The sequence below is a fragment of the Acomys minous genome (assembly GCF_964271855.1).
Source record: "Acomys minous genome assembly, chromosome: 9".
Classification (NCBI taxonomy): domain Eukaryota; kingdom Metazoa; phylum Chordata; class Mammalia; order Rodentia; family Muridae; genus Acomys; species Acomys minous.
Window position 1 is genome coordinate 25,632,414 of NC_140490.1, and position 26,738 is coordinate 25,659,151.

A 26,738-nucleotide genomic window follows, 5' to 3' on the forward strand; every position below is an offset into this window, starting at 1 on the left:
TCTTCTTTATTCTGGTGGAGCACAGACCCTGAGTTCACTGGCGGTGCCTGTTAGTCCCCAGGGGAAAGTCTCATCTGCCGCTGACCAGCCTTCCATGCAGGAGCAGGCATCTCCAGGTTGTAAGCTGGCCTTCATCACGCTTTCCATGCTCTTCCCACCTCTTTTTTCTTTTTTCTGGGCTTTCTTCCTTCCATTTCATAGATGCATAGACAGCATTTTGATGCCCAAAAAAGGTAACAACTCCAATAACTTGTCAGCACTGTGCAGGGAGCCAATCGGGGTGTCAGGATCTGAGCTGGGCAAGTCAACCCCAAGCCTTCATTCCTCACCACAGTGCACAGTGCAGTGCCGGTGCCAGGCCAGTCGGCTTTGCATTGGCTAGGTTTCAGTACCAGCACCATGGTGAAGCTTGTGCTAACTTTCTCCCTTGCTGGATGGGGACCGCTTCTCCTTGTTCTCTATTTTGGAATCGCTTGTAAGACACCTGGAGTGTCTGCTGCCCTTGCAGGAGGTATGTAAACTTTTCTCTGGCAGCCTCTGCAAGTTAGGGTGCTCAGAGAAGAAGAGAGAAATGTAGTCAGGCATTTGGGCTGCCCATAAACCTGTTGTGACCTCTTCAGTGAGGTCGGCACCTCAGGTGTGCTTCCCCCTACCCTGCCATGACCTGTGTGATGGCGTTTTTTTGTTTTGTTTTGTTTTAAGACCAGGAAAAACTGACAGTAAGTACTAAACTGGGTAAAGGAATTTAGTGTTCAACTGCAGAGATGGAGGAGGCTGGAGCAACAGCTCAGTGGTTAAAAGCCTGCTCTTCCAGAGGACCCAGGTTCAATTCCCAGCATCCGTGTGGTGCTAACAGTTGTCTAAAACTCCCATTCCAGGGCATCCAGTGTGCTCTCCTGGCCTCCGTGCTACTGTCTGCATGCGATGCACAAACATACATCCAGGCAAAATATCTATTTACATAAAATAAAAATAAAACTGTAAAGATGGAGTTTGCCATGTCTAAATATAAGAATCAGAAAAAAGTTTATCAGTCAAGATAGAAAGGCAAGACCACCTTTAATACTCATATAAATAGAATTTTTGGGCTGGGAAGCTGTGGTTCTTGTACCTTTAGGAGGAAATTTTTAGGACTGTTGTAACTGAGCTAGCTAGTCGCTGTGAGAATGTCTGTTGACCTTTGGAATGGTGGGAGTGGGGGGTCGTGAGCAGTTTTGATCAGGTGACTTGATTGTCTGCCGAGGGAGAGTTTCTCTGTGTAGACGGAGAGCTCACAGGAAACTTGGCAAGGCCTCCCAGAAACACAGCAGCAGTAATCTCAAGCATTTACTCTACAGTAAGCAACACAGCACCACCCTGGAGGGTTCGCTGTGAGAACAGGCCACGAAAGGAATGTGCTGTCTGTCCTCAGATGCGCCAGCACCTCACCGTGTGGACCGGGTCAGACTGTCCTGGGGGCTCAGTGGGACAGAAGCAGACACACGAAGCTGTCAGCTGCACAGGTGTATGTACCTGTTCTTCCTGAGAAAAAGCTCACCCACTCTAAACAGTCTGCTTCTGACTGTTCCAATTCCAGGACACTGGCCTCTCCCTGTCCAGAGTGTCCAAAGAGCTGAATTGCAGGAATCCCGCTGCCACTGCCTGCACAGGCTGGGCAACCTGTAAGGGAAAATTTGGTTCTGAAAACTGGAACCACAATTTAAATGTTCATTTCCCAGAATCATACAGGAAATTTGAAAAAGCAGAGTGTCACCTTCTGAGTTACCAGTTTTAAAGCTGGGTTTCAAAGGCAAAAATGCCTTAGAGGAGAAAGCAGTCAGGGGGCACACGGTTTTTATTCAGGTTTAAAGCACACGTTCGCACTTCTCCAGCCTCGGCTTCCGTGTGTCCACACTCTGTGTCACCCGTGTCTGTTCCCTGCTGTCCTCACCTGTGCTCTTTTCCTGCTCGGTGCAACAATTTTTTCTTGCAACATTTTTTTCTTGCACTCTGAGAAACGAATCAGCACCTGGGAAAATTATTGACAAGAACAGATAATTCATTATCTAGTTAGATATCCATGCCAAAAAAATTAGTCAAATATGATATGTTGTTGTTGCTGCTGCTGCTGCTGCTGCTTGCAGGGAGAAGCAGGATCCACAGCAGAAGTATCTGCAGCTTGAAGGTCAGGGAGGGACTTGTGGGAACTTTGTGAGCATCAAGAGAGCTGTATCAGCTTGAAAACCAAATCAGATCATTTGCTTACCAATATCTCTCTGTTATGGTGCCTGTTAAATGGGCCTCTGCCCAGGAGTAGTGCCTTATGACAACAAAGGAAAGGGAGGATATGTCTAAATGGTTTTCAGTATCATTATATTTTTTCAGTACAGAGAAATATTTAGTGTTAGGATTAAGATATGCATTTATTTATGAAGTAGAAGTAGCTTTGTATTTTTCCGGGAATTACACTTATTTTCTTACTCATATTGCAAATATTTCTGCTCTCAAAATCTTTACTTTTGTTTTAAATTTTTAATTTTGCATTCAGCATATTTGTTACAGAATAAAGTGCAGTTGTAACAAGCAAAAAGAAAATTTTACATACAACTTAATCTCCAAAACAGACTATTCATACAGTTTAAGTATACCTATTTGGAGATTTTTGCTCTCTTTTTTCATATTTGTGTATATTGATATGTATCGTGCTGAAAAGCATATACAAACTTTCATCAACACTGTCCCTTACTCTCCATGGATTCATGATTATTGTATTTTTTCCTAGTGCAACATACTTCCAATGAACATGTCAGTGTTTTACAATTATAGAGCATACATAACACTCCATTATCTAAATGTACCAAAATAGAGTTGGTCTCCTGTGGTTGAACACTTAAGTTCCTGTCAGTGCTAGTGTTATCATTGGTGATGTGGTGGCATCCTGATAATTAACATACTTTGTATTCTTGTACAATTATTCCCTGAGGCTAAATTTGTTGACAAGAAATTTCTGGGTAGCTTGCACAGTTGTAGAGTTTTTGATAAAGGTTGGCAAATTTACCCTCCAGAAAAAACAGTAAGTTCACGTCACTGCCATCATCATGCGTCCGTGGAGCAGAGCTTCCCTACTCTGCCGCAGGGTTGGTTTGTTTTTTTTAATCTCTAACAGTCTGAGATGTGTTGTAACCTGCACTTACTTGACACCAGTAAGAACTGAGATGGTTTGCGTTTCCACGTGCCCTGCTCTACAGCTGTCCATCTTGGGAAAGACTATGAAAATACTCTCCCTAGAAAATCCCACTTCACATAAAGCCAGTAGGAAATGCAGGAACTGACTGTGTTATATTCTTGTACAAATACTTGTTCTTTAAAAGGAAAACAGAACATTTTGAAAGTATCACGACATTCAGTCTTATGTCTTGTGTCCCAGAGATTTTAATAACATACATCCTAATTAAAGGGTAAGGTTAGGTAACAGGTCAGATATAGAAGAGAAACACAGTTTTCTCTGCCTTCCCAGGGATCTAGAAATTTTATACAAGATGTGAGCTTTCAGGTACATGGACAATTGAGTATTTGTTATTTTCTACTTGTTCAGGCACCCTGTGCACACAGCGGGCATGCTGTGTCCATATCCACACCTATTACTAGAAAATGTCTTTTTAGGTAACAGTACTTACCAGTGGACAATTCTCCAAAGGGGTGGTAAAGTGTATACCTAAGGTGTTTTTAAGTAATATTAAAATTACATATATACACAGAAGTATTTATATATGTAAAACTAAGAAAAATACCAAACCAAATATGACAGGCTGAGTTCGATCCTTGGGACCCACATAGTAGAAGAAGAAAGCCAACTCCTGCAAGTTGTTCTTTTACCTCCACATATGTGCAGCGGTGTGTGTATATACACACACACTAAATATTAAGGTATAACAAAAAATTTTAAAGACTAATATTCAGAAGCTTCTTAAATATGGTTCTTATTATAAAAGTTACCAACTACATCTTAAAATGCTTCTGAATTAATTTGGAGTGTATCTTATTTTTGGAGAGGGCAGTGCTTAGTGATTTCCTTTTCAGATTTAATCCAGTTGCTTAATAATGGAATATGAGCTGAAAATACATTAACTATGCCAGAACAAAAAAATGAAACAACTTGTTAGGTTTTACCGTAAAGGGCAGGTGAAGGTTCTCTATGAAAGGAAAGGCGGTCAGTTATAGTAAGAGTGGTGATCTCAGCGTTTGGAAGCCCAAGAGTTCTCTAACTAAAGATCCAAACGGAGCTGTGTCACCACGTCCTGCCTAGGTGATCATGATGCACCTGTCATTACTACTGTTGGCACTTCTTCACACGGAAAAAAGATGTGTGTGTCACCTGTAATTTTCACAAAGAACCGTGTAAAGCCAGCTGCCCTGAACTCCAGTCTTACATAGGGAACACAGATTGCCTTGGCGTTAGCATGAGTTCATATATTCTTTGAAATTTGCCCAGGATCCACTCTCTGTATTCAACTGCCCACTTGACATCTGTGCTTGAAAACTCAATAGTCATCACAAATTAGCCAATCTTCAATACAGTTGATCGCATATCTTCACCCCACTCCAGCAGACCAGATCGCCAGCTTTCCCCGTCTCAGGAATGGCCACACGCTTCCCTGCTGGCCCAGACTACACCTCACAGCCATCCTTGGCTCCTCTCACACAGATTGTTCCAGCTAAGTCATGACTCAGGCCTCAACACAAAAAATGAATCTCAGCAGTTTCCGTTGCCTCTCCGTAGTGACAGTGTGCCTCAAAGGCCATCCACTGTTCCCCTCCCCCGGTTTCTGTGGCAGCCTCTTGTCTGGTCTCTGCCTCTGCCAAGCCTGCCTACCCAGCCTTTGCATAGCCGTGCTTTCTGAAACCTTCTGGTAGCCTCCAGCTTGCTGAGTGAGCACAAGCCGCTGCCCTTGCTCCCTGCTAAGACATCCCAAGCATGCTTCTCCCACGGACGCTGGCATTTGTTTCTTCCTGCTTTCCGCTTTTGAATTCTCCCAGAAATGTATCTGGCTCACACCCTTTCCCACTTCCCTTCTATTCAAATGCCACCTCAAAGAGGCTTTCCCATGTGACAAATTTCAGTGTCCCTGAAATCTTTCCGCCATGACCTTCAGAGCTGACTTTGGGCCTTAGCACTTCTTGCTCATCCATTGTGTATTTCTTTGTTGTATTTCCCTCCTGTTGTCCTCACCAAAAGTCTGTAAGGACAGGGTTTCTATCAGACAAAGCAGTGTCTGGTAGAGCAGACATTTGTTCGATTCATTTAACCCATACAACTCTTGGATAAAGAAAATGGGAATGATTTCCCACTTTGTAGATGAGAAAACCGAGACCTTGAAGGTTAAGTAGCATGCAGGAAGTGGTAGCCCAGCTGGAACCCAACCCAACTCTAACCTGGGTTTCCTTACGTCCTTGGAGAAGGACTGTTTCTTAAGTTCTGCATCCAGGTTTGGGTAAGTACATAAGACTACTTGGAAGTGGCAAGGTAAGGGCAGATTCGGTGAGAAAAGACTATTTAAAAGAGGGTTTGGGTGCCTACTCTTGAATTTTGTCAAGAGCCCTTCTTTTCAGAGGCATGGGAAGGAGACTACTGCAGAGAGGGTTCAGTGTTTAGGAGGACTTGCTGTACTTCTGGAGGACCGGAAGTCAGTTCCCAGCACTCATATTAAACAGCTCACAGCTTCCTGAAATTCCAGTTCCCGGGGAGTCAACATCCTCTTCTGACCTTTGTGGGGCACACACATACAATTCAAAATCTTTATGAAAGGCATGAGAGCCAGGCATGGTGGTGCACATCTTTCATCCCAGCACTCAAGAGGCAGAGGGAAAGGGATCTCTGTGAACTCCAGGCAGCCTGGTTTATGTAGCGAGTCCTAAGACACCCTGGCTACATAGAGACCCTATCCAAAAAGAAAAGGATGGGCAGGCAATATGAGAGAGTGAGGGCTTTCATCAAGTATGTTTCTTATTTGCAGAGTCAACCGCATTAAATTTATGTTGAATGCTAAGTACTCATTTCTGGATTTTTTTTCCATCCCTAAGCTAAAAGAAAAATAATTTCCTGCTTCACAGGCTATTTTCATATTTGATTAATGTCAAAACCACTTTGCATGCTCAGTATCATGATGGCCAGAACACTGTTTTCATTCCATGGGTTGGTAGTACTTGGTTTTCATCTGTTTTTTCTAGGATTTGGGACAGGGTGTTAGTTCATTTTGCTTTAGTTGTAGCCCATCTGTGCTTTTTTTTTTTTTAAACAAACCCTAGAAAATTTCATGCTGCCCTTTAATGTGTGAAATATTTAAGTTGATGTGGTGATCGAGATAGGTGCATGGTCTGTGCCTCTCATCTCAGAGTCAGGAGGATCATGAGTCTGTTGCCAGCCTGGACTACATAGTGAGAGCCTATCTCAAAAACAAACAAACAAACAAAAGCATTACTGTCTTTGGGCTTTTAAAAGATACCATGGTAACTGTGTTTGCATTCTACCTCCCCAAAAAAACGGCAAGCACTCCAGGATCAGTGCCGTGTGTTCAAGGAATACCAGCTTTATTGTTATGAACCAAATTAAATATGCCTGTAAGATAAGATCAGTGTATCTCGGAAGGATCATCTGTTTCTAGTTTTTTATAGTATGTTGCAGTTTGGGAGAATGCAGCCTCCTATAAGGTGCTCATTGTCCAGGCCAGTGTCACCTGTTGAGGCTGTGTCCACTGAGCCCCTCTGCTACCTGCTTGCATGCCCCCCTGAGCCCCGAGAGCTGGTTGTTGATTGTTATTACTGCCAGCATAACTGGGCCAAGCTCTGCAGAGGATACTTGTCCACAGTTCTACAAACAGGAGGAGGGAGGCATTCAGGTATGGGGAGTAAGAGGCTTCTCTGCAGCTGGGACTAAGAAAGGTGGTTTCCCAGGAGGAGCACCCTGCCCATGCATGGTTAGAGTAACTCTTTACACTGATGTCTTCAGTTCTCCACACACAAGCTACAAAGTGGCATGTTCGTTTAGTTGTTTTGTGAAAGTCCCTGGGTCACAGAAGGACAAGGACAATAAGATAACGCTGAAGGACTGGTCTTACAAAGAGCAATTCCTTCACTAGAACTAAGTTGAAGAAGACTCAAATTTGGTGTTTCCTTGACCTTGTGAGAAAGGCCCAGAAGAAAGGCCCCTGGGCCAGATCAAGACTTGAAACAGACCCTGTGTTAAGGGACAAGCTCACTTAAGGAATTGGCATAGGAAAGCTTGATGTTCAGCTTGGAAGTCATTGTGACATGATCCTATCACTAGTTACCTGGCTTCTAGTCCTGAGTGCCCCACCTGACACACGCTGGCCGTCTTAGCCAGGAGCTCCTACAGGCAGTTTGCCAGCAGCCGTTTTCACAGATTGCCCATGCCCTTTTCTGAGGCTTGACTTCTGTTCTAGGGAAGAATTAAGAGTCAAATAAGGATTTCCCTTTTCATTTTGGTATTTACCAAATTACAGATCTATATATGTCCAGTGTTGCCCATGTGCCTGGTGCTAATCTACCTTTAACTCTGTGCCCATGCTGTGTGTAAAACAGCAGTGCAGGGAGGGAAGCATGCATAGAGAAGTATGTCTTTATTACAAGGTATTTTCATTTTCAATCTTTTTCTTAACTTACTTTCCTCCTTGAAAATTTCCTGTTTTAGTGATTGACTTTGAAAACCAGCATATTACATATTTTAATACGTTTTAAAAAGTAAAGCGTGCACTGACATTCAAACAGCCCCAGGGCCAGATAGTGCTATGAACCCTTCCTGCCTTATTGCCCATTCTGTCTTCCACATTTTCTTGCTGAGTGTGTAAAAGGCTGCCCCATGCATGTGGACCAGTGTCATGTTCATGTGATATGACCCCAACAGTCTCCCTGTGATGGGTAATTATTGCTGATTTTTTTTACAAGTAATTTCACTTGGTGTCTTGGGGTGGGCTGTACAAAGTATGTACAGGATAGATCCTAGAACAGAAATCAGTAAGTTACTCTCTAATATTAAACTAAGCAGCTGCAACATGGCTCATCAAAAACACGTTAGCCACTCCAACAGGGAGGAACGAATGTGTGCTTGTAATCGCACTCTTGTTACTGAGAGCCCTTGTAGAAAGCACCTCTTTACAGTCTCCAAATGTGTAACGCCTAGGCAACACAGTTCTTCCCAACTTAGTGGATTATTGGTTTTATTTAGTTGTGGTTTGATTTATGTAGCCCAAGCTAGCCTTGAACTTGCTGTGTAGCTGAGGATGGCCCTGAGCTCCTCACCCTCTGGCCCCATCTCTAGCGTGCTGGGGTCACAGGTGTGGTCCACCACACCCAAGTTAGACTTAATATTTTCATAACACAAACAGACAGTTCATATAACATGACCATCACAGATGAACACACGGCAGTTGTGGCTGCCTGTACAAAACAGACATAGGGTAGGAGGCGTGCTGGATGGGAGGACAAGACTCAGCAGGGGTGATACAAAGCAGGTAGTGGGATGTGAAAATTATCTCAATGCAATCTATTCATGTGTGATCATCACAAATAAGCATAAACATGAAAGAAGAGCCTGTTAACAGCCTGTTAGACCCCTTTGTCTCATACACCGCACCCTGCATGGTCTTTCCAGCTGCCCCACTCCACTGTTCCTTCTGACTTCCAGAGTCACATGCACTACTGGCACATTCGAGTTCACTCTTCATCAGCCTCGTCTCCAGGTTTATCTGCCCTGTGTTTCCTGACAACTCTACACAAATACATGATCTATGCGATTTTCTTCCTACCCTCCTTCAGCTCAGAACAAAACCCTATCTGTCCTGCAGATAGTATGTTCGATGGAATGATTAGTATTCCTCTTCTTTGGCATATCTGAAAACTTCTGAAATCTGCTCTTGCTCTGCTGGTATTTTGTATTTCATAGAATTTAAATATTCCGTAAACATGTGTTCTCTCTCTTTTCACCTTGTCTTCTGTCGTCTTATCACTGCTCTTCTCTTTAGATACACATTGATGACAGGAGCTTTCTTTTCTTCAAAGATGCCTGCTATAGTGGCATTCAGAAGAGCAAGCAGAACATGGTACATTTTACTTTAAAACATCAGGAGTAGTACAGCCCGTTTTTGGATGCTTAAAATTGGTGCTAGTGCTGCCATCAAACTTACGTGGCTGTTTCAACAAGAAGTTAATAAATCTCAAAGAAGTGTGAGGGTTTTTTATTTACTTCCATCTTGTTAGAAATTTGATGTGCTTGGTTTCTTTAAAGGATCTAGACAATATTTTATGCCCACCAAATTATAGACAGATAATTGGCATCTCTCAGTATAGGTCTAGGCCTTCTCCATACATAGGCAAAACTTTGCAGAGCAAGGTAAGAATCCAGGAACGAAGTATTTCTTCCTACGGAGATCCCTGCAGTATAAACTTGCTTATTTTCCTGTACCATTTTAATAACTTCATGAAAGCTCAGTGCACGTCTCATTTTCCAAGCCACACTTAGGGCAAGTGTGTGACCTTTGTCCTAGCCTCCACTTCTGTGTATTGCACAACTGGTACTTAGCTTTATTTGAGCAGAAAATTACTGGGAGGAGGAACCCACATGCAGTAGGATGGAAAATTAAACTGTGCTGTACTCATTATGAATAGCATATGATTGTGAAGTAAAAATGTAGAATTTGCAACACACATGAGCCTCACAAGCATGACATTCACAGAAAGAAGCCATGAGATTATTGATGTCACATGTAAGCCAAGGAACAGGAAGAACTGATGGATAGAAACAGGAAGCAGAATGGTGGCTCCTTTGGGGCAGTTGTGACAGTGAAGAGGCACAGGGAGGATTGGCCTGAGGGACTGCTCTGCCCTGGATCTCCTTCTAGGCAGTGGTTACGAGGCTGTGTTGTCTTCATAAACCTCCTGTCCAGCTCCTGTCCAGCCCTCCAGTACCTGTTCACAGTTTTCATAAGCACTTCTATTGTGCCTCTTCCTGTTAGAAAAAAACCCAGCAGTCCAGATGTGACACTGTATTGTGCCAGCTTCGTTTATCTGGTTTGAATATCTTCACCAAAATTCATGCTAAAATGTAGTTCCCAGGGTGAGGTTTCTTGGGGGCAGAAGCTCAGTCCAGCTGTAGTATCTGAACCTGTGGGGCCAGATAAGATGGTGAAAGAGTTCAGGGACTAATTGTACCTCATGAGCTTGGATCTTCTGCCTTCCTGTGGAACACCTTGAGACTTTGCAAAGTGCCCATCAGCCAGAAGGCTGCCACCAGACACAGCCTCTCAGTCTCCTACTTCCCAGAATTGAGGCAAAGCAAGCTCATGTCCTTTATAAACTGATCAACCTCAAGTTTCTTGTTATCACAACAGCAAACAGGCTTTGCTGTCAGGACTGTCCCACATCTCCCAAGCTGGAGAGCCATGCAGCCTGGAAAGACCTCTGCCCATGGGGTGCACTCAAGGGAGCTTGGCAACAGCCCACTCGGTTTTAGTTCCTAATTCTTTACAGCCTCTTTGGTCATGAATAGTATTTCCCCATAAAGCTTAAATTTGTGAATGAATCACAAAGCTGCCTGTGTCTATGGCCACGGGATCTAGCAGGCCCAGGGGTGGAACTGGTTGACACAGCACCTACATTCATGGAAACTGTATGTGATGTAGTGTCAGCCCTAAGCTCTGGTGGTGTGTGCAGCTTCATCCCCTAGTCGTTAGGAAGCTGCTAGAAAGGAATTGGCCCCATGTGGGTCGGTTTGTTGTTAGCTTTTCCATGCTTAGATCTGTTGATCATAACATCATTTTTGAGGTGTAAGAAATAATCTGTTTGATAATCCTTTATAGAGTTTGGTTTAAAATCATATCGTCCTTCTTATTAATAAAAGAAACAGAACTTAACATAATTGAGTTGAGTAGAGTTTAAAAAAATCTTTGCTCTTTGCCATCTGATAACATTTACCAAAAGAATTATTGTCTTACTTGTCCTGCACACCTGAAAAGTTTACTTCTGGATCTAATCTCAATATTTCCAGACAGTAAAAAGTAGAGTGCCTGTTTGGGAATGACAACAAGCCCAACCCTGATCCTCGTGGAACTTCCGCTGAGGGAGACAGATGTGTCACTGTCAGCACAGTGAGAGCTAGCGCAGACACCCGAGTCCACTGACCACTGACCACTGACTGACACCGCTGAGAAGAGGTGTTGAGACAGGCCTGAGGGAGCATGGGCTGTGTCTTGCCCATCTCCCTAGAAGCTGATACAGACCCAAGTGCATCAACTGTAGCATTCAGTGCGGGCCTCTTTAGTTTGTTAATAGATTGATTATTTTGCAATCAGGTTTAAAAGCCAAAGGAACAGAATTTGTGGCTTTTTTCCACTTAGCCGCCTTCAGGAGTCTCATTGACCCAGACTGTACACACCTGTCTAAGTACTAACAAATGAATTCATATGTTAGCAGTTAGTGAAGCTTATTAGGGGACCAGTAACTACCCAGCACAGGTTGCACAGACTCGAAACCCACTGTCTAGTCATGTCACACATGCCTAAGGCTAGGCATCCATCCTACAATGCCTACATTAAATTAAGATTTAAATACAGAGTCAACATTTTAATTCAGACATCTTGTAAAGAATATCATGTATTCACCCAACAAGCATTTATATGTATACACTCATACCCTATTAGATGTGTAAAATGGTTGGTACCCTGAGTAGTCTAAAGAGATTACATGCCTTGCTCTCAAATTGCCTTTCATCTATATGGAAGGGGAAAGCACACACAAATGTGTGAGGGTACATGTAAGTGTGGATCAGAAAATGATGAGTATGCTGTATTTTAATGTTTTTTAAATAAATGGCTGAACATGGGAAGCATTGCCTGCTCTCAGCATACGCATTGTGGAGCGCGACATTAGACAACCCACAGAGGCGGGGGAGGCCCGAAGCAGAACTCAGGCTCCACACAGCAGGTGGAAAGGGAAGAGCAGAGGGATGGCACCCTCAGTTTCCCGTGATCGGACAGCTGTTGTGGAATCTGGAAAGTGGACTTCTTGTTCCTATCAGGCACAGGCACAGTCTCTTCCTGGGAATTAGATTAATGCAGATGGATTAACAACATCTGCCCTCGACTATAAAAATAAGAGAAAGATATATAAAATTGTACTTCATTCACATTGTATATGATAAAAATACATGAACAAAACTTTAAAAGGATTAACCAGAATGATGGTTCTTTTTAAAATATTATGTGTATGTTTTCCTAATTATATGTATATGTCCCACATATGTGTCTGGCACCTGAAGAGGCTGGAAGAAGGTGGACTGGATTCCCTGGAATTGGAGATACAGGTGGTTGTGAGCCACTGCTTGGGTACTGGGAACAAACTCGGGTCCTCTCAACAGCAGCCAGTGCTCTTTGCTACTGAGGCCATCTCTGTAGCCCAGATTAATATCTCTTATGAGTATATTGTTTATGTCATGTGCTCCAGAGATACTGAAGTTCATTTGCACACTTTGAAAGCTGAGAGGACCTTGAAAGTTGACTTACCTGAATGCCATTCACAGTACTTAATTACAGCACTGCTAGAGCCGGAACTAGAAAGCAGTTTTCTTCTTTTCCTTAGAGGCAAAAAGTGAGTGTGTATGTGTGTATGTGTGCACGCACGCGCGTCGTGCATGCGCATGCACGTGCATGCACACACACTCATGCATGTGAGTATATATGTGAATGTCAGAGTGTTTGCAGTATTTGCTTGTAAAATATAAAGCATGATGGCGATTCATTCCTGTTGGTCTTACATCTCAGCTTTTAGTTCCTGTTCTGTTTATTTAACGTAGATACAATGTAGTGATGTGTGGCACACCTGTGGGATCCGTCTGTCCTACATCTAAGTCACAGAATTTATGAGACTCTTAACCAGTGTTCAATTAATGTTTAAGATGCCTATTATCTCTAATAACTAAAATACTAATCACAAGTTTGCCCTAACCTAAACCAAAATTTAAGTAACAAAACACAATTTCCTTTAAGAACATACTGGCACTGTCAATTGACAGCCTCTAACCACCACCCCTCAAAAAAGGTGCTGTCGGTTGTGCTTAATGGGTTGTTGTCACTTAATTATGGTATTTATGGCCTCTTTGTAAATGTAAATATTCCATATTTTTCCAGTTAATTTGTTCATCAAACAAATTCATACTGGCATTCTCCTCTTCCCTAGAGGCAAAAAAAATCAATATCTTATATAAATTGTTTATATAAGTTCTTACATAAAGTTATTCTCTCGTGAATAAACATCTTTGCTGGCTTGTCTACAGAAATTCACTTCCAGGATCCTTATTTAGCTAATACACACAGCTACGGGTTTTGTAAAGTGAAGCCGACGCTGTTTATAAAAGCCCCGTACCGTGCAATTGTTTGCTTTCAGAGGTAATATTTGTTGTTACTCTGCAGCAGCCAGTTTCCTACAATACAAAGATGAATGTTACAAATTACAGGGAAAGCAGCCTGGGGTGTGTTTAAGATATGACTTCAGGTTTCTCTTAGGGATACAAGACTCAGCGGGGTGGCACTCCATAAAACTGAGTGTTTTTCCATACACCCCTCAGTTGTTGCAGTTTGCCTTACCCGACTACCATCAGCACCTCCTCACTCTGCTTTTTTTCCTTTAAAAAGAAGTATTTGTTTTTATGTGTGTGCGAGATATGGGGCATGCATACAGCCTTAGGGACATTTTACCTAGTTTTTAGGATAGTAGTCTTATAGCATATATCTGAAGAAGAAAAAGCTAAAGGCAGGCTTTGGGATTCCTAGGATGTGAATGAAGCAAGGTAACCCGGGAAGTGGTGATAAAGAAAAGAGAGATCATGTTTAGACAAGAGGAGAATATGAGAACTGCAGAAGAAGAAAGAGACATCCAAGAAAAGTGGGCATGGACACGTAATAGGAAGAACTATGCTGTTCAGCCACTGACACGAGCTACAGTCACCTGGAAAGAGAGTCTTAGTGATGGCTTCTCTAGAGCAGACTGGCCTGTGGGCACAGCATCCTGTGGTCAGGGCTCCTGAGCACTCCAAGAGTGAAGGAAATTAGCTGAATGGAGGCTAGTGAAGGATGTGTGTATGCTCTTGTGTCTTGTATTCAAATTCTCCCACTCTTGATTCCTTACCTAAGGGGCATAAAGAGGTGTGTAGGTGGCAGTTGAGTTCCCAGCGTGACCTCAGCCCGCTGCTGCCTTCTGCTGTGGCGTATGGGAGTAAGGAAGCTTTTCCGCTTTGTGTGGAGCCTTGACTTTAGTCCAGATCTGTGAGGCTCGCTGTGGGTCTGTGCCTCTCTCCTCTCTCCTCTCTCTTCTCAGCAGCTGCCCAGAGATGAGTTGGCCATGAACAAAATCAGATTTTCATTCAGTTCCAGAGTGTAGAGTGGGTTTAGATTGTGGAGTGACTTGTCTGTCATTTCCCTGTTGTTTCTCCTGTTTGTTTCAGCTGGTGGAATAGAAAATTTTGCATGATATTGGCCATAAAGATAATATCGTGGTGTAAATGACAGTGGCCCCATAGGTTCATGTGTTTGAATACTTGGTCCTCAGCTGGTCAGACTGTTTGGGAAAGATCAGGAGATATGGCCTTGCTGGAGGTGTGTCATGGAGCTGGTTTTAGGGTTTCAAAATGCTCACCCTATTTCAAGTTAGCTCTTTCTGCTTCCTGTTTGTGATTTGAGGAGTGAGCTCTCAGCTGTTCCTCTGCCACGCCTTCCCGCTGTCATCATAGATTCAACTCCTCTGAAATTATCAGCCCACTTACACACTTTTTAAAAAATAAATTGTCTTGGTCATGGTGTTTAATTACAGCAATAGAGACTATTACAGATCCCGTTTTGGAAAGGTGAGTGAGTCACAGGAGCAGCCCTTCAGAGGCTAGCTGAAGAGGAAGCATTAGATAATGGCCGCATTGAAGGGTCCTGGCCTGCCCTCCCTCCAGTCGCTCCCCTGGGCAAATGCGACACCCCCACTGCTTTCCTGCCTCCAGCATCATCTCGTAGACACCAAGGAGAACAAAGTTCCTCAAGGAAGGTGGTATCTGGCCTGATAGTCACCAAGACCTCAACTAGCTTTGGGAAACACAACCTCTTCACTCTACCAAGTGTTTGGCTTTTTTTGACCAGCATATCCCTTCAGAGAAGCCTTGTAAGGTCGCTGTTTCTGCTGTAGAATCTGAGTCACCTCACACCAGTCACGTCTGTCTCAAACCAGGTGAAAGCTCGCAGGTTCACAGAAGCTGAAAGTCCCTCCCCTGTTAAACTGCCTGCCTGCCTACCTATGTAGTTAGCAGCTCAGTGTCAGCCAGCTTGCTGTATGTGCTCTCCACAGACCCGTGAAGAAAGGCTAGCCTGCTCCAAATGCTGATGTTAAAATTACTCCAACATTGGGCAGATGTTAGATGACAGTTCTCAAGTCTCATTGTTGGCTTATTCTCTGACCCATCTTCCTGTAAGCTCAGAGGTGTGTAAGAGTGCTAATTCCGGGGAGCGGCACCCCACAGGGCTTCTGATCACTCTGCATGCCTCCTGTCTCACCCAAGCTCAATCCAAAAGAGCTGTTGTGTCCCTGGGTCAGCCTTCCTAGCTAAAGTTAAACTCGAGACCTACAATTTATGCCATTGCCTTCATTCCCTTTTCACTGCCAGGTTTGAAAATCAGAGGTTCATAGAACTGTGTTCCCTTCCTCTCTGTCTCCTTCCTCACCATGAGACATGACGCACCAACGAGCAGTTAGCTGAGCTTTTCTGAGCTTGTAGCTCAGTTTGTTACTCTGTAAAGTGAGATGAATAATAGTATTTTGGTGACTGAAAATTGATTAATGGAGGTGGCTTGCACAGTGTCTAACCTTAACCATAACATCTCACAGTTTTTGCTGTTTTTCACTTATTTCGGTTTTTGGCATCTTCCCATGATGCACCCACGGCACCTTTTCACCTCATGCTGTGAATACAAGGCAGTATCACCCTGGCTTCTAATAGACTTGGAAACTCACTACCTCTCTTAAAAATATGTGTCTTTAGAATTGGGTGTAATAGCACACGCCTTTAATCATAGCACCACAGAAGCAGGGACAGGCAGGTCTTTGTGAGTTTGAGGCCAGCCTGGTCTTCATAGCAGGGTCCAGGCAGCCAGGGCTACACAGTAAGAGCTTGTCTCAACCCCTCCCCCACACCCACACAAGAAATGTGTCTTCGTATGTTATTTAAGCATTCTCCAAGAGTGCAGGCGTTGCACCAGTTCCATAAAATTGCCATAAATTTACCATATTGTCAGCACATTAATCATCATTTTCTTTTAAATCACACTAAAATACATTGTGCGCTTATACTGCTGTGGGCTATATAAAAGATGAATCATCACTTCTAGCCAGTTTTTACAAATATTTTGTGTTGTGCTTTATATGTATTAGATTGCTAATCTCTTAGATAAATAACTGCCACCCCATGTGTCTACAAACATAAAACTTAGTACATTTTTTCCTGGAAGATAAAAGATCTTGTATATTCCTTTTCCTTCCAATTTGCATTTAGATTAATTTATATTAATCTGTAAATGTGCTGTGTTGTACAGTGGCCTGGGTGGTGTGAGACCTGTAAAAATGTAAACAAAAAGCAAATAGGACAACCACGCCTTCTATTTATATCTCTGTTACTGCCTTCAAAAGCAGACTACATGCCAGTCATCTATTATATTTGCCATAGAGTCATTTTCTCAGGTATTAGATTTCCTAATAATTGTATTTTACACTTTGCACTTAAAAAGCAAAAAAAGGAATCAACTTATCTGTGAGTTGTAGGTTTATTAGACATCTGCTTTGTTGTCTTCTCTACACAGTACTGATTAAAATATAAGTACCATTGGCGCAACACAGCCCACATATTGGTTGTCAGCTCTGCTCGGGAGACTTGCTGCAGCGTCTGCTATGGGACCCAGTGCTGCTGGTGGGAAGATGGAAGAAGTTCCGTGTCTGCTGATGTACCGTGTACTGACTTACAGGGGGAATTAGTGCAGGGACTGTGTGAGCACTTGTTTGAAAACCCGCTTAGCTTAGGTGCCAGGTCATTTCCACTCATGGTCTGTGACTTGGCAGTCATTTAACCTCCACACAATTATGTTACTGGAAAACTTATCCCAATTCACAAAACTCACTTGTTGAAAACACTTCACCCAGATTTCCCAAGCTTCCTAATTGTCTTACATTATTCTCTTGCTGTTAAAGGCTTGTTAAAAACCCAAGCCTGCTGCTGGTGAATTTCTACTCAGCCTAGTGACACTTCTGATCTCTTTATCTCCTTGTTAAGCCATCAAGGCAGCAAAACTCTACCTGCACTTCAAACAGGCCTTGACTAAGCTGGTTTCAGGCTCTACTGTGCCTTTCCAGAAAATATGTTGTTCAAAATAAGGAAATGCATCCTTCTATAGTGGCAGAGCCTCGTGTAAGAGCGGAGTGTGAACCTCTTCTTTCCCTCGGGTCTCTGACTTTATATCTATGGACAGCTATATGGACAGTCCTGCCCCAAGCTGCAGACTGTGGAGAAACTAATGTATCCCGTGACCCCTGACTCTAGGACTTCTAGGAAAAAAATAAACATAGCCACACCACGGTGCAATCTGACACAAGGAAGAATTGGCAGGAATGCTGTTCCTGAAATTCAGACAACAGAACAAGCCAAAAGAGATGGGATGTAGAATTAGACAAAAGACCCAGTCGTGCATGAAACAGCCCAAAGCAGGCCAGGGAAGTGCATATTTTTAATCCCAGCACTGAGGGGACAGAGTTCCCCCCCCCCTCTCTCTCTCTCTCTCACACACACACACACACACACACACACACACACACACACACCACATACACACACACACACACACACACACACACACCACACACACACACACACACACACACCACACACACACACACACACACACACACACACACACACACACGCATACACACATGGAGGGAGGGATAGGGATATTTTGCTTTAATGAGATTAACTCTCTTAAATGCACATCTTTATAGGATCTGTGATTCTCCTCACTAATGTGTATCCTTTCCATTTTCATTATGTCTATATAAATAATCTTGGATGCTGAGGCACGTGTGGGCCCCAACACCACAAAACACAAATAAACGGTGCTTGTAGTATCATTTAACTGGACAGAGCCCTTCAGTCAGAACCCTCCACGCTGGGACAGTGCTGGCATTCTTGGACGAGTGCTAACAACCTGCTCTGTGAACTGAGTCTGGGGGGAGCCTGCAGCAGAGGCACACTTAGATGATATCACTGAACTGTTCTGGGACCTTACACAATTCACTGACTCATGGCCCAAAGACTCAAGCACTTCCCTCTGGTGTCTCCATGGAAACAAACTTTTAAGAAGAATGTATCAAGCTGGGCTAGATGGCACATTCTTTTAATCCCAGCACTCCTAAGGCAGAGGCAGGCAGATTTTCATGAGTTCCAGGCCAGTCTGGTCTACAAGGGGACAGCCAGGGCTATTACACAAAGAGAGGAGAAAAAAAAAAGGAGGAGATATCTTCTGATACACTGATCTTATACTTCCTTAGTAAAGTTACAGAACCATTTATTTTTAACTTGATTCTTTTTTTAAAAAATTTAGTGGAAACCATATCTAAAATAGGGATTATCAGTGAAAGATTCCTTTGGAGCTAAGAAGGTGGCTCAGTTGTTAAAGTATTTTTTGAACAAGTGAAGTTGATCCCCAGCACCCACTTAAAAAGGGGAGCAAGGTGACAGGCACTCACTACTGGGGAGGCAGTGACAGGAGGAGCCCTGGGGTTTGCTGGCCAGCTAGTCCAGCTAAATCAGAGAACTTCAGATTCATCAAGAGACCTACCTCAAAAAATAAAATGGAGAGCGATTGAGGAAGACACCCAGCAGTGACCGCTAGCCCACACACACGTGCAAGCACACGCTCAAAAGCTTTGTTTGGATGTAGGGTTTGGGTGTGACTCAGCCGTTAAGTACTTGGTGCACAGGGCTGGGGTCAGTCCCCGCACCTGTTACTCTTCAAGGAGAGGTGACTCTGAAATTCAGAAGTACCCACTTACCTTATGGGCTTTTAAACGTTACAAGACAACTGTGACTTTAGCCACATGGTTTTTGGAGGTGCTCTGCCAGATGACCACAAACTTCCTTAAAACAGTGTGATTCAGCTGAGGATGATGCTCCAACATTATAGAGTGTTTTGGGTGACTGTTAGGCAGCTAACTGTCTCTATCATCTTCTCATTTGGGAAGCTGCTAACCTGCACTCCCAGTATACTCAGGTAATTAATTTTATTCTTTCTCAAGTCTCTGATGGGGTTGAAGACCAGATAATTTAGTTTTACTATTAAGCTTAGTTGTTTAGAGGTGAAGATGTTTTTAGGTCTGGATAGATGCTTTAAGTTGATAATGATGATATATGATAGATAGATAGATAGATAGATAGATAGATAGATAGATAGATAGATAGATTACATTCAGAACTTTAGACACACCAAGATAGAAAAGATGTTTTCTTCAAGGCTGTCCAATACAAATAGCCAAAACACTAAGAACATAACATTTATATAATCCCTGATTGTATCATGGTTCTTCTTGCTATAGGTAGTTTATTGTATATATGTGTAATATAAATGTATATGTTTAATTTTTTTAAAAAAAACATTGTAACTCTGCTAGAAGACAGCCAAGGCATAGCACAATGGACTCCATTCAGAAGGCTTCAATGAAAATCGTTTTGTTGTCTTCTTCTCCAATTCCTAGAAGCCATCTGTGTCCCTTGCTTCATGGCTCCTTATCATATTATTTAACACCCCTGTCCCTCCTGCCTCTGTTGACGAGACCTTTATGAGTATATTGAGTCCATCCGGATGACCTAGGGGAAATTACCCAGTATTCAGATCCTTAATTTGATGGGAGACAATGCTTCTGAGTCCCAGGGACATTTGGGAGGGAAGGCCACGATTCTGACCACTGTATACATGTGCCTCACATGCCTGCAAAACCTAGGAATTAGTCATTTCTAAGTAAATTCATTTCCGTGTCATTCTGGTCAAATCATGTGTCTTTAATGCCTGAATTTATGGGGAGTGTTTTGGAAGTTACTCTTTCCTCTCCTTGTTGCTGTGTCAGTTGAGCTATATTCTGGGGACAGCTGTAGATGCAGATGTAGGAGAGAGTTACTTAATGCACAGAACTTGGTCATTGTTAACTGAAGCTGGGGTTTGTTTTGTGGTCATTTTCTTATTTGTTTCTTTCTTGGGAGTATGAAGGGACAAATGACGCAGTTAGACCCAGCTTCCTGCATGAGAGAGGGAAGTGAGCCTGAGTTGGAAGGTACATTCTCAGGAGGTGGGGAGAAGGCAATTCACAGCCTCTAAAATTCTTGCTGATTGTTGATACCCATCCCATCCGACTGAAGGGCTGGATCTGACAACGTCTGAAGGGCTGATGTCTGAAGCTGGGTCCTTCTTATTAATTGCATACATTCCCTCCTGTGTCCATATGCTGTCAGGGTCTGGAAGGCACTGGCTATTCCAGACACTTTACTAGCAAGGTCTTCCTCAGTTGCAGAGCATGCTTGGTGATTTGACAGTGTCTCTTAGCCCATACATTTTTCAGGTGGCCTTTCACATTTATAAATGAAAAGTAGAAATAGCACAAATACTTACATTGATTTTTTTTTCTTTTTCCTTTGTTTTTTTTGTTTTGTTTTGTGTTTTGTTTTTTGAGACAGGGTTTCTCTGTGTAGCCTTGGCTGTTCTGGACTCACTGCATAGACCAGGCTGGCCATAAACTCTTACAGATCCACCTTCTGCCTCCCTGAGTGCTGGGATTAACGATGTATGCCATCACGTAGGGCACTTACTAGATTCTTATTACTGGTTTAATCTTTATGACAAATCTTCTAAAGTTATCTGCCAGAAAATTTAGGAAAGTTGCATGGGACAGGAAGATGTTGAGAGCATCTTCTTAGCCAGGCGTGGTGTTAGTGGTACATGCCTGCAATCCAACAGGTGCAGGTAGAGACAGAAGGATCCACAGGCAACTTAGGGCTAGTCTAGGCTACATAATTACTTTGAGGCTAGCCTGGGCTACATGAGACCATGTCTCAAAAAAAATGGCCTCATACAGTGTCCCATGTCTTGGATTACAAAAGCCTGTAATCCCAGCTTTTGACGACTGAGGACCAGCATGACCTACTTGTGAGACCTTGTGTTAACAGTATTAACGGAAAGGACTCCTGCGCCCTCCAGCAATTCTTCCCAATTTCCTAAGTGTCCGTAAGTTGCAGTTCCCTAAGGAGCACTAAAATGTTTGGTGTCTGCCTTTGCACCTGAGCACTGGTCCATTTCAGATTGACATCTGCTTAGTATGCAGTGGGCTCTTGCTCCGTGCCAGGCACTGCCCTGCACAGCAGTTAAAGGAAAACAATTCAGTACATGACGGGGGCCTTGGCAAGTCTGGGACTAGAAAAGGCATGTGATTCAAAAATGTAGCCAGATCCTGGGTCACATTACAGAAGGGGCACCTGCTTCAGACTTGAGCTCATGAACCTGCCCGCCTCTGAAAGGTGGGAGCTGGGCACACCATGGCATCAGAGCATGGATGAACAGCCAAGCCACCTGTTTGACTCAGTGGCACGTGTCAGCATAGAGGATGACCCCTGCAAGAGTCTGACCAACCAGTTATGTATGCTATTAGATATTTATCCCACAAATGGCAAAACAGGTTCAGGCAGAAAGCACGCCCAGAGAGATGGTCATCACAGCTTTCCTTGTGAGAGCCAAGACCCAGAAAATGGCAGTGTCCAATAAGAATCTAGGTATCAGACAGTGATTCAATCAGACATGCCTAGGCAGTAAACCCTGGTGACCAGGGTGAGGCAGCTTCTGGCCTACACAACTCATGGAAGTGGGCGTACCCTAGGAGCACACCCTGTGCATCCTTCAGCATGGCCTTCACCAGCATCCTCTGTAGTATCATTTATGTCAGAGCAGGGATGTGGTACAGACTTCCTCGAATTCACAAGGATACAGGGAACGGGCTGAGAAAGACTCCAGCCTCAGGCCATTACTTCTAAGTCGTGCAGGCCCAGTCTGGAGAGTGAAGGCTGAGGTAGGAGGCGGTCCTGTAAACTGACTCTACTCTATGGGATCTAACTTTCCTGCAAGGGTAGTTGTCAAAATTGAATTAACCCAGCTGGTGTCAAATAATGTTTTGTGGGAGGCAATTCTCACCCCACATGTAATCATAGGTATATTCCATATTGTGTGTGAGAGTAAGGATAACATGTTTGTTTGTTATTTTATTTTGCCTTTTGAATATCCACCCTAGTAAGTGGTCATAGTGGTTTGAATTAGCATGGCCACCATGTGCACCCGTCCTGCTTATGGAAGGATTAGGAGGTGTAGCCTTGCTGGAGGAGGTCTCTGGGGATGGACTTTAAGGTTTCAGAGGCCCATGCCAGGTCTGCTGCCTCTGGATTGGGATATATGTCTGTCTGCCATGATGACAGTGGACTAACCCTCTGAAACTGAGCAAGCCCCCAATTCAATGCTTTCTTTTAAGAGTTGCCTTGACCATGTGTATCCGCACAGTAATAGAGCAGTGACAAACTGACACACCCATGAAAGACTACTCGGCAATAGAAAACAAATCATTGGTACATACAACAAAGGGAGATTGCTGACTGAATGGAGCATGAAGGTTCAGCAGTGCATGATTCCATTGTTGAAGCATTCTTGCCACAGGACAGAGTGCTGCGGTAGCCACAAGTTAAAGACCTAGACAGTTGTTGTGTTTATCAAAAGGCTGCACACTCTGTCACCATGCCCAGGACGCAGAGAACGTGAAGGAAGATGGGCTGGAAAGAATGTAAGAGGCAGAAGATGTAGGAGGCTCTGTGAGCTTCTGTCTGGACGTGACTTGCAGATGCACTCATGAACAAGGCCTGCACTACCAACCCAACAAGATAGCCAGCACTCCAGTGGGCTGCAGGCTTTAGGCTCAATGGGTTACAAGAAAAAAAGAAAAGAAAAGAAAAGAAAAAAAAAGACAGGACCTGAATGTGGAAGAAGAGAGATGTTTTGGGGACTGACCACATGAGAATGGGAGGGGAGAGTTGGAGTGGATATGATCAGGACATAGTATATGAACCTATGAAACTGACAAAAAGTAAATTTTTAAGAGATAGTATTAAGTGTTTGTGATAGGCTCCTTCTATATATTGAATATGGATATATGCACATATATAAAGAAATAAATGTAAACATAAGATAAAAATAAAACCTGGGAATCAGTGGACTACATATATCCCTGTTTCTGCAGTGTAGGATACTTCTGCAGGATACGCCATAGTAGAAAGCTAGACAAAGAGTATATGTGGTCTCTCAGTATTATTTCTTACACCAGAATTTATAAGTGTCCCAGAATTAAAGATAAAGTGTGGGGGAGGGCAGAAGCTCCAAGGCTGCATTGCAGAGCACCGGCCTCAGAGTCCTTGCCTTTAGAGGAGCATGACACTTGCCTCACTGAGTTATTTTGAAGATTAACTCAGAGTAATTAATTATTACTTGATAGGGTGTTTTCCATGTCACATATACATAAGCCATTCTTCATTTACAACAGATGGTTTAAAAAGAACCATTCAGTGCGTTCATTTAGCACTCAGGAGTGAAGAACAGTTACACTCCTCCAGGAACATTTTAGTATCACTGTCTTGTGTTCACCAACTTCTGTTCATATCTTTATTCTTCCATGCCACTTACTCCCTTCTTCTATTTTTCAAGGTCAGACACTTGGCTCATTTTTAGTGAGTTTCTCACTTTGTAACATATGCGTCTAAAATGGGACATGTCTATTTAATTGCTGTTTTGTTCAAGAGACATATTTTTAAATTGTCCAACATCTTTATTGTCATTTAGCTGAGTGGAGCAGGGGTTGGATTGGGTTGGGTTGGGTTTGCTTTGCCTTGGTTTGCTTGGGTTTGGTTGAATTGGGTTAGCTTTGGTTTGGTTGGGTTGGGTTGGATTGGGTTTGCTTTGGTTTGGTTGGGTTGGGTTGGATTTGATTGGGTTGAGTTGGGTTTGCTTTGGTTTGGTTGGGTTGGATTGCTTTGGTTTGGTTGGTTTGGGTTACGTTGGGTTGGATTGGATTGGGTTTGCTTTGGTTTGGTTTGATTTTAATCAAAGAATTGTTTGCAACCTGGTCTTAATGGTGCATTCTGGAACAGGATGATCAATAATTTGAGGCCAACCGAGGCTACATATGTAGATTCTATCTCAAAATCAGAAAGAAACAATAGAAGGCATTATTTGCAAATAGTTTTTCAGTTTCCAAACATGACCATGGGGTGCAGGGAGATTTTTTTTTTCCTGTATAGATTCTGATCTCGCTTTATAGTGTTAATATGTATTCTTTGAGAGACCTCAAGTTTGCTCTGTACCTCAGCATGTAGCCAATGTTTGAAGATGTTTCATACGTGACTGATATAAATATGTATTCTTTAATAGTCAAATGCAGTGTTTGTCATTATTAAGTCTCTTGATTTTACTGGTGGTTTAAATTTTCAGAACTGTTACCAATATTTGGTCTGCTTGACCTAGCAGTTGTGTAGTGAAACATTCCTCCTTGATCATGAATATGTCATTTCCTCGTTGATCTACCAGTTTTTCCTGTGTGATTTTTGGCTATTTAGCTACAACTGATTCAAAAATCATTATTTTCTTGATGCATTCTGTCATAATACAGTGCACTGCCCTTCCCCCGTTCCACAGCAGCCTCTTTGCATGTAATTGCTTCAGTAGTCAAGGACTTGTGTCAGCTCTTTAGTATTTTTTGTGTGATGAATCTGTTCATAGTGAGAATCCATGCTCCCCCTAGTCCAGACCCCAGGATTTTACTGTCAGCTCCCTAGCCCACTCCTCAAAGGCATCCACTTCCTGAAAGATGAGCCACTGGAGGGCCCTTGAAACAGTCTCTTGTTTCAAACTCCTGGCCACATCTAGGCCTGAGATCTCACCTTCTCCATGAAGGCATCAGTAGTAAACCTTTCACTCTAGTAAGACTCTCTGCCACCCTTCATCCTCTTCCTTGTCCCCAACGCTACCCCAGCACACATACTGCCTACTCACTGCTGACTGTAGGTCTGAGTTTTCAGTTGTGGCCTCCAGGAGTTTTCCTGGCTGATTCAGCTGTGCATTCTGAACAAGTTTGTTTCAGTGTTCTCCAAGCTTTCTGGACACTTGAGATCTATGTTGTGGAGAGATGTTGAGAGTGGCCTGGCATGATGCTGGGTTCTGAGCTAGCCTGAGAATAGGGCTATTGCTGTTCCTCAGCCATTGCTCTGGCCTTCCTGGAATGTGACATCATACAGATTACATCAGCGCCTGATGTTTGAATGGATGTGGGGTACCTGGTTCAGTGGCAGAGCCCACAGAGAGCTGCCTGTCATGTGTGTTTTTTCCTAGTTCTGAGCCATTATGAATTCAGAGTGCCAAGAACACCAGATTTATTTATAAATTTGAGAATTATGAATTATGAATTGATGGTCATAATAAATAGCATTTACGTCTTACTGTTACTGAGCCTAAGCCAGATGGGCTTGTTTTCAGTATTAGGGGTTTTTAAGATTTTTACTTTATTTAATTTTATATGTATTAGTGTTGTGTCAACATGTGTGTGTGTGTGTGTGTGTGTGTGTGTGTATGTCTGTGTGTGTAGTATGTGTGTGCCTGGTACCCTAGGAAACCAGAAAAGAGCATTGGGTCCCCTAAAGTCAGAGTTTCTCTCAGTTGTAATTCACCCTGCAAGTCAGGGCTGAGAGCCAAGGCTGGGGCGCCTGCAAGAACAAAGGTTCTCCTCAGTCCAGTTCCTCCCTAGAAGCACTTTTATGTCATAACTTCCAAATTATGTTACAACAAGTATGATAGTGACCTTACTATCATGAGGAAAGAAATTTAATAAGGGATATTTAAAAAGTATAAAATTTAATAAGGAATAGGTTTGTAAATTACAATAGTATAGTAAGACAATACATTATAACCAATTATTATAACATACAGTTGTATAAAAGAGACACGTAATAGATATGTTTGCATACTCTCATTCATGTTTTAAAGCTGTATTAAAGAGCTTTAGCTTTATATTATCCCCATGATTTCTTGTTTTTGGATTTTCTAAATGTAAACAGTAAAGCAACTGGAATCCACCAAAATTTTTGAACATTTCGTAAGTCAGAAGCCACGTCCTCCCTTAAACACCCTGCAGTCACCTCAGGCATGCGCTCCTCACCTACCTCCCAGGCTTGCCGAACCACTAGGTGCTACTTTTGCTGAGTGTTGAGTTTTCTGTTGTAAATTGCCTTTATTTTTAATCTGTTGATTATTTTCATGTACCTAAGGAAAAAACAAGACTGCTTTAAGCAGTGGCCTGGACTTTTATCTAATAAAAACTGTCTCCACTTACAGCAACTTTGCGTTTCCTCCTAGGTCACCTTCAGAACGAGAATCTATCACTGTAATATCAACAGCCAAGGCGTGATCTGTCTGGACATCCTCAAGGACAACTGGAGCCCGGCCTTGACCATCTCGAAAGTCCTCCTGTCTATCTGCTCACTCCTCACAGACTGCAACCCTGGTGAGTGGCCCTGGCCCGGTGCCAGGTTGGAGCAGGGCACAGCT

At 43.0% G+C, this 26,738-nt stretch overlaps 1 protein-coding gene across 1 annotated transcript in view; it reads left to right on the forward strand.

The window, feature by feature from the left end:
- The window catches only part of UBE2E2 (ubiquitin conjugating enzyme E2 E2), a 281,781-nt gene that overhangs the window by 206,122 nt on the left and 48,921 nt on the right, over positions 1-26,738 (forward strand). Inside the window, exon 5 of the mRNA XM_084795044.1 lies at positions 26,547-26,694. Coding sequence (XP_084651170.1) covers positions 26,547-26,694 — 148 coding nt within the window. The remainder of the gene's footprint in view (positions 1-26,546; positions 26,695-26,738) is intronic.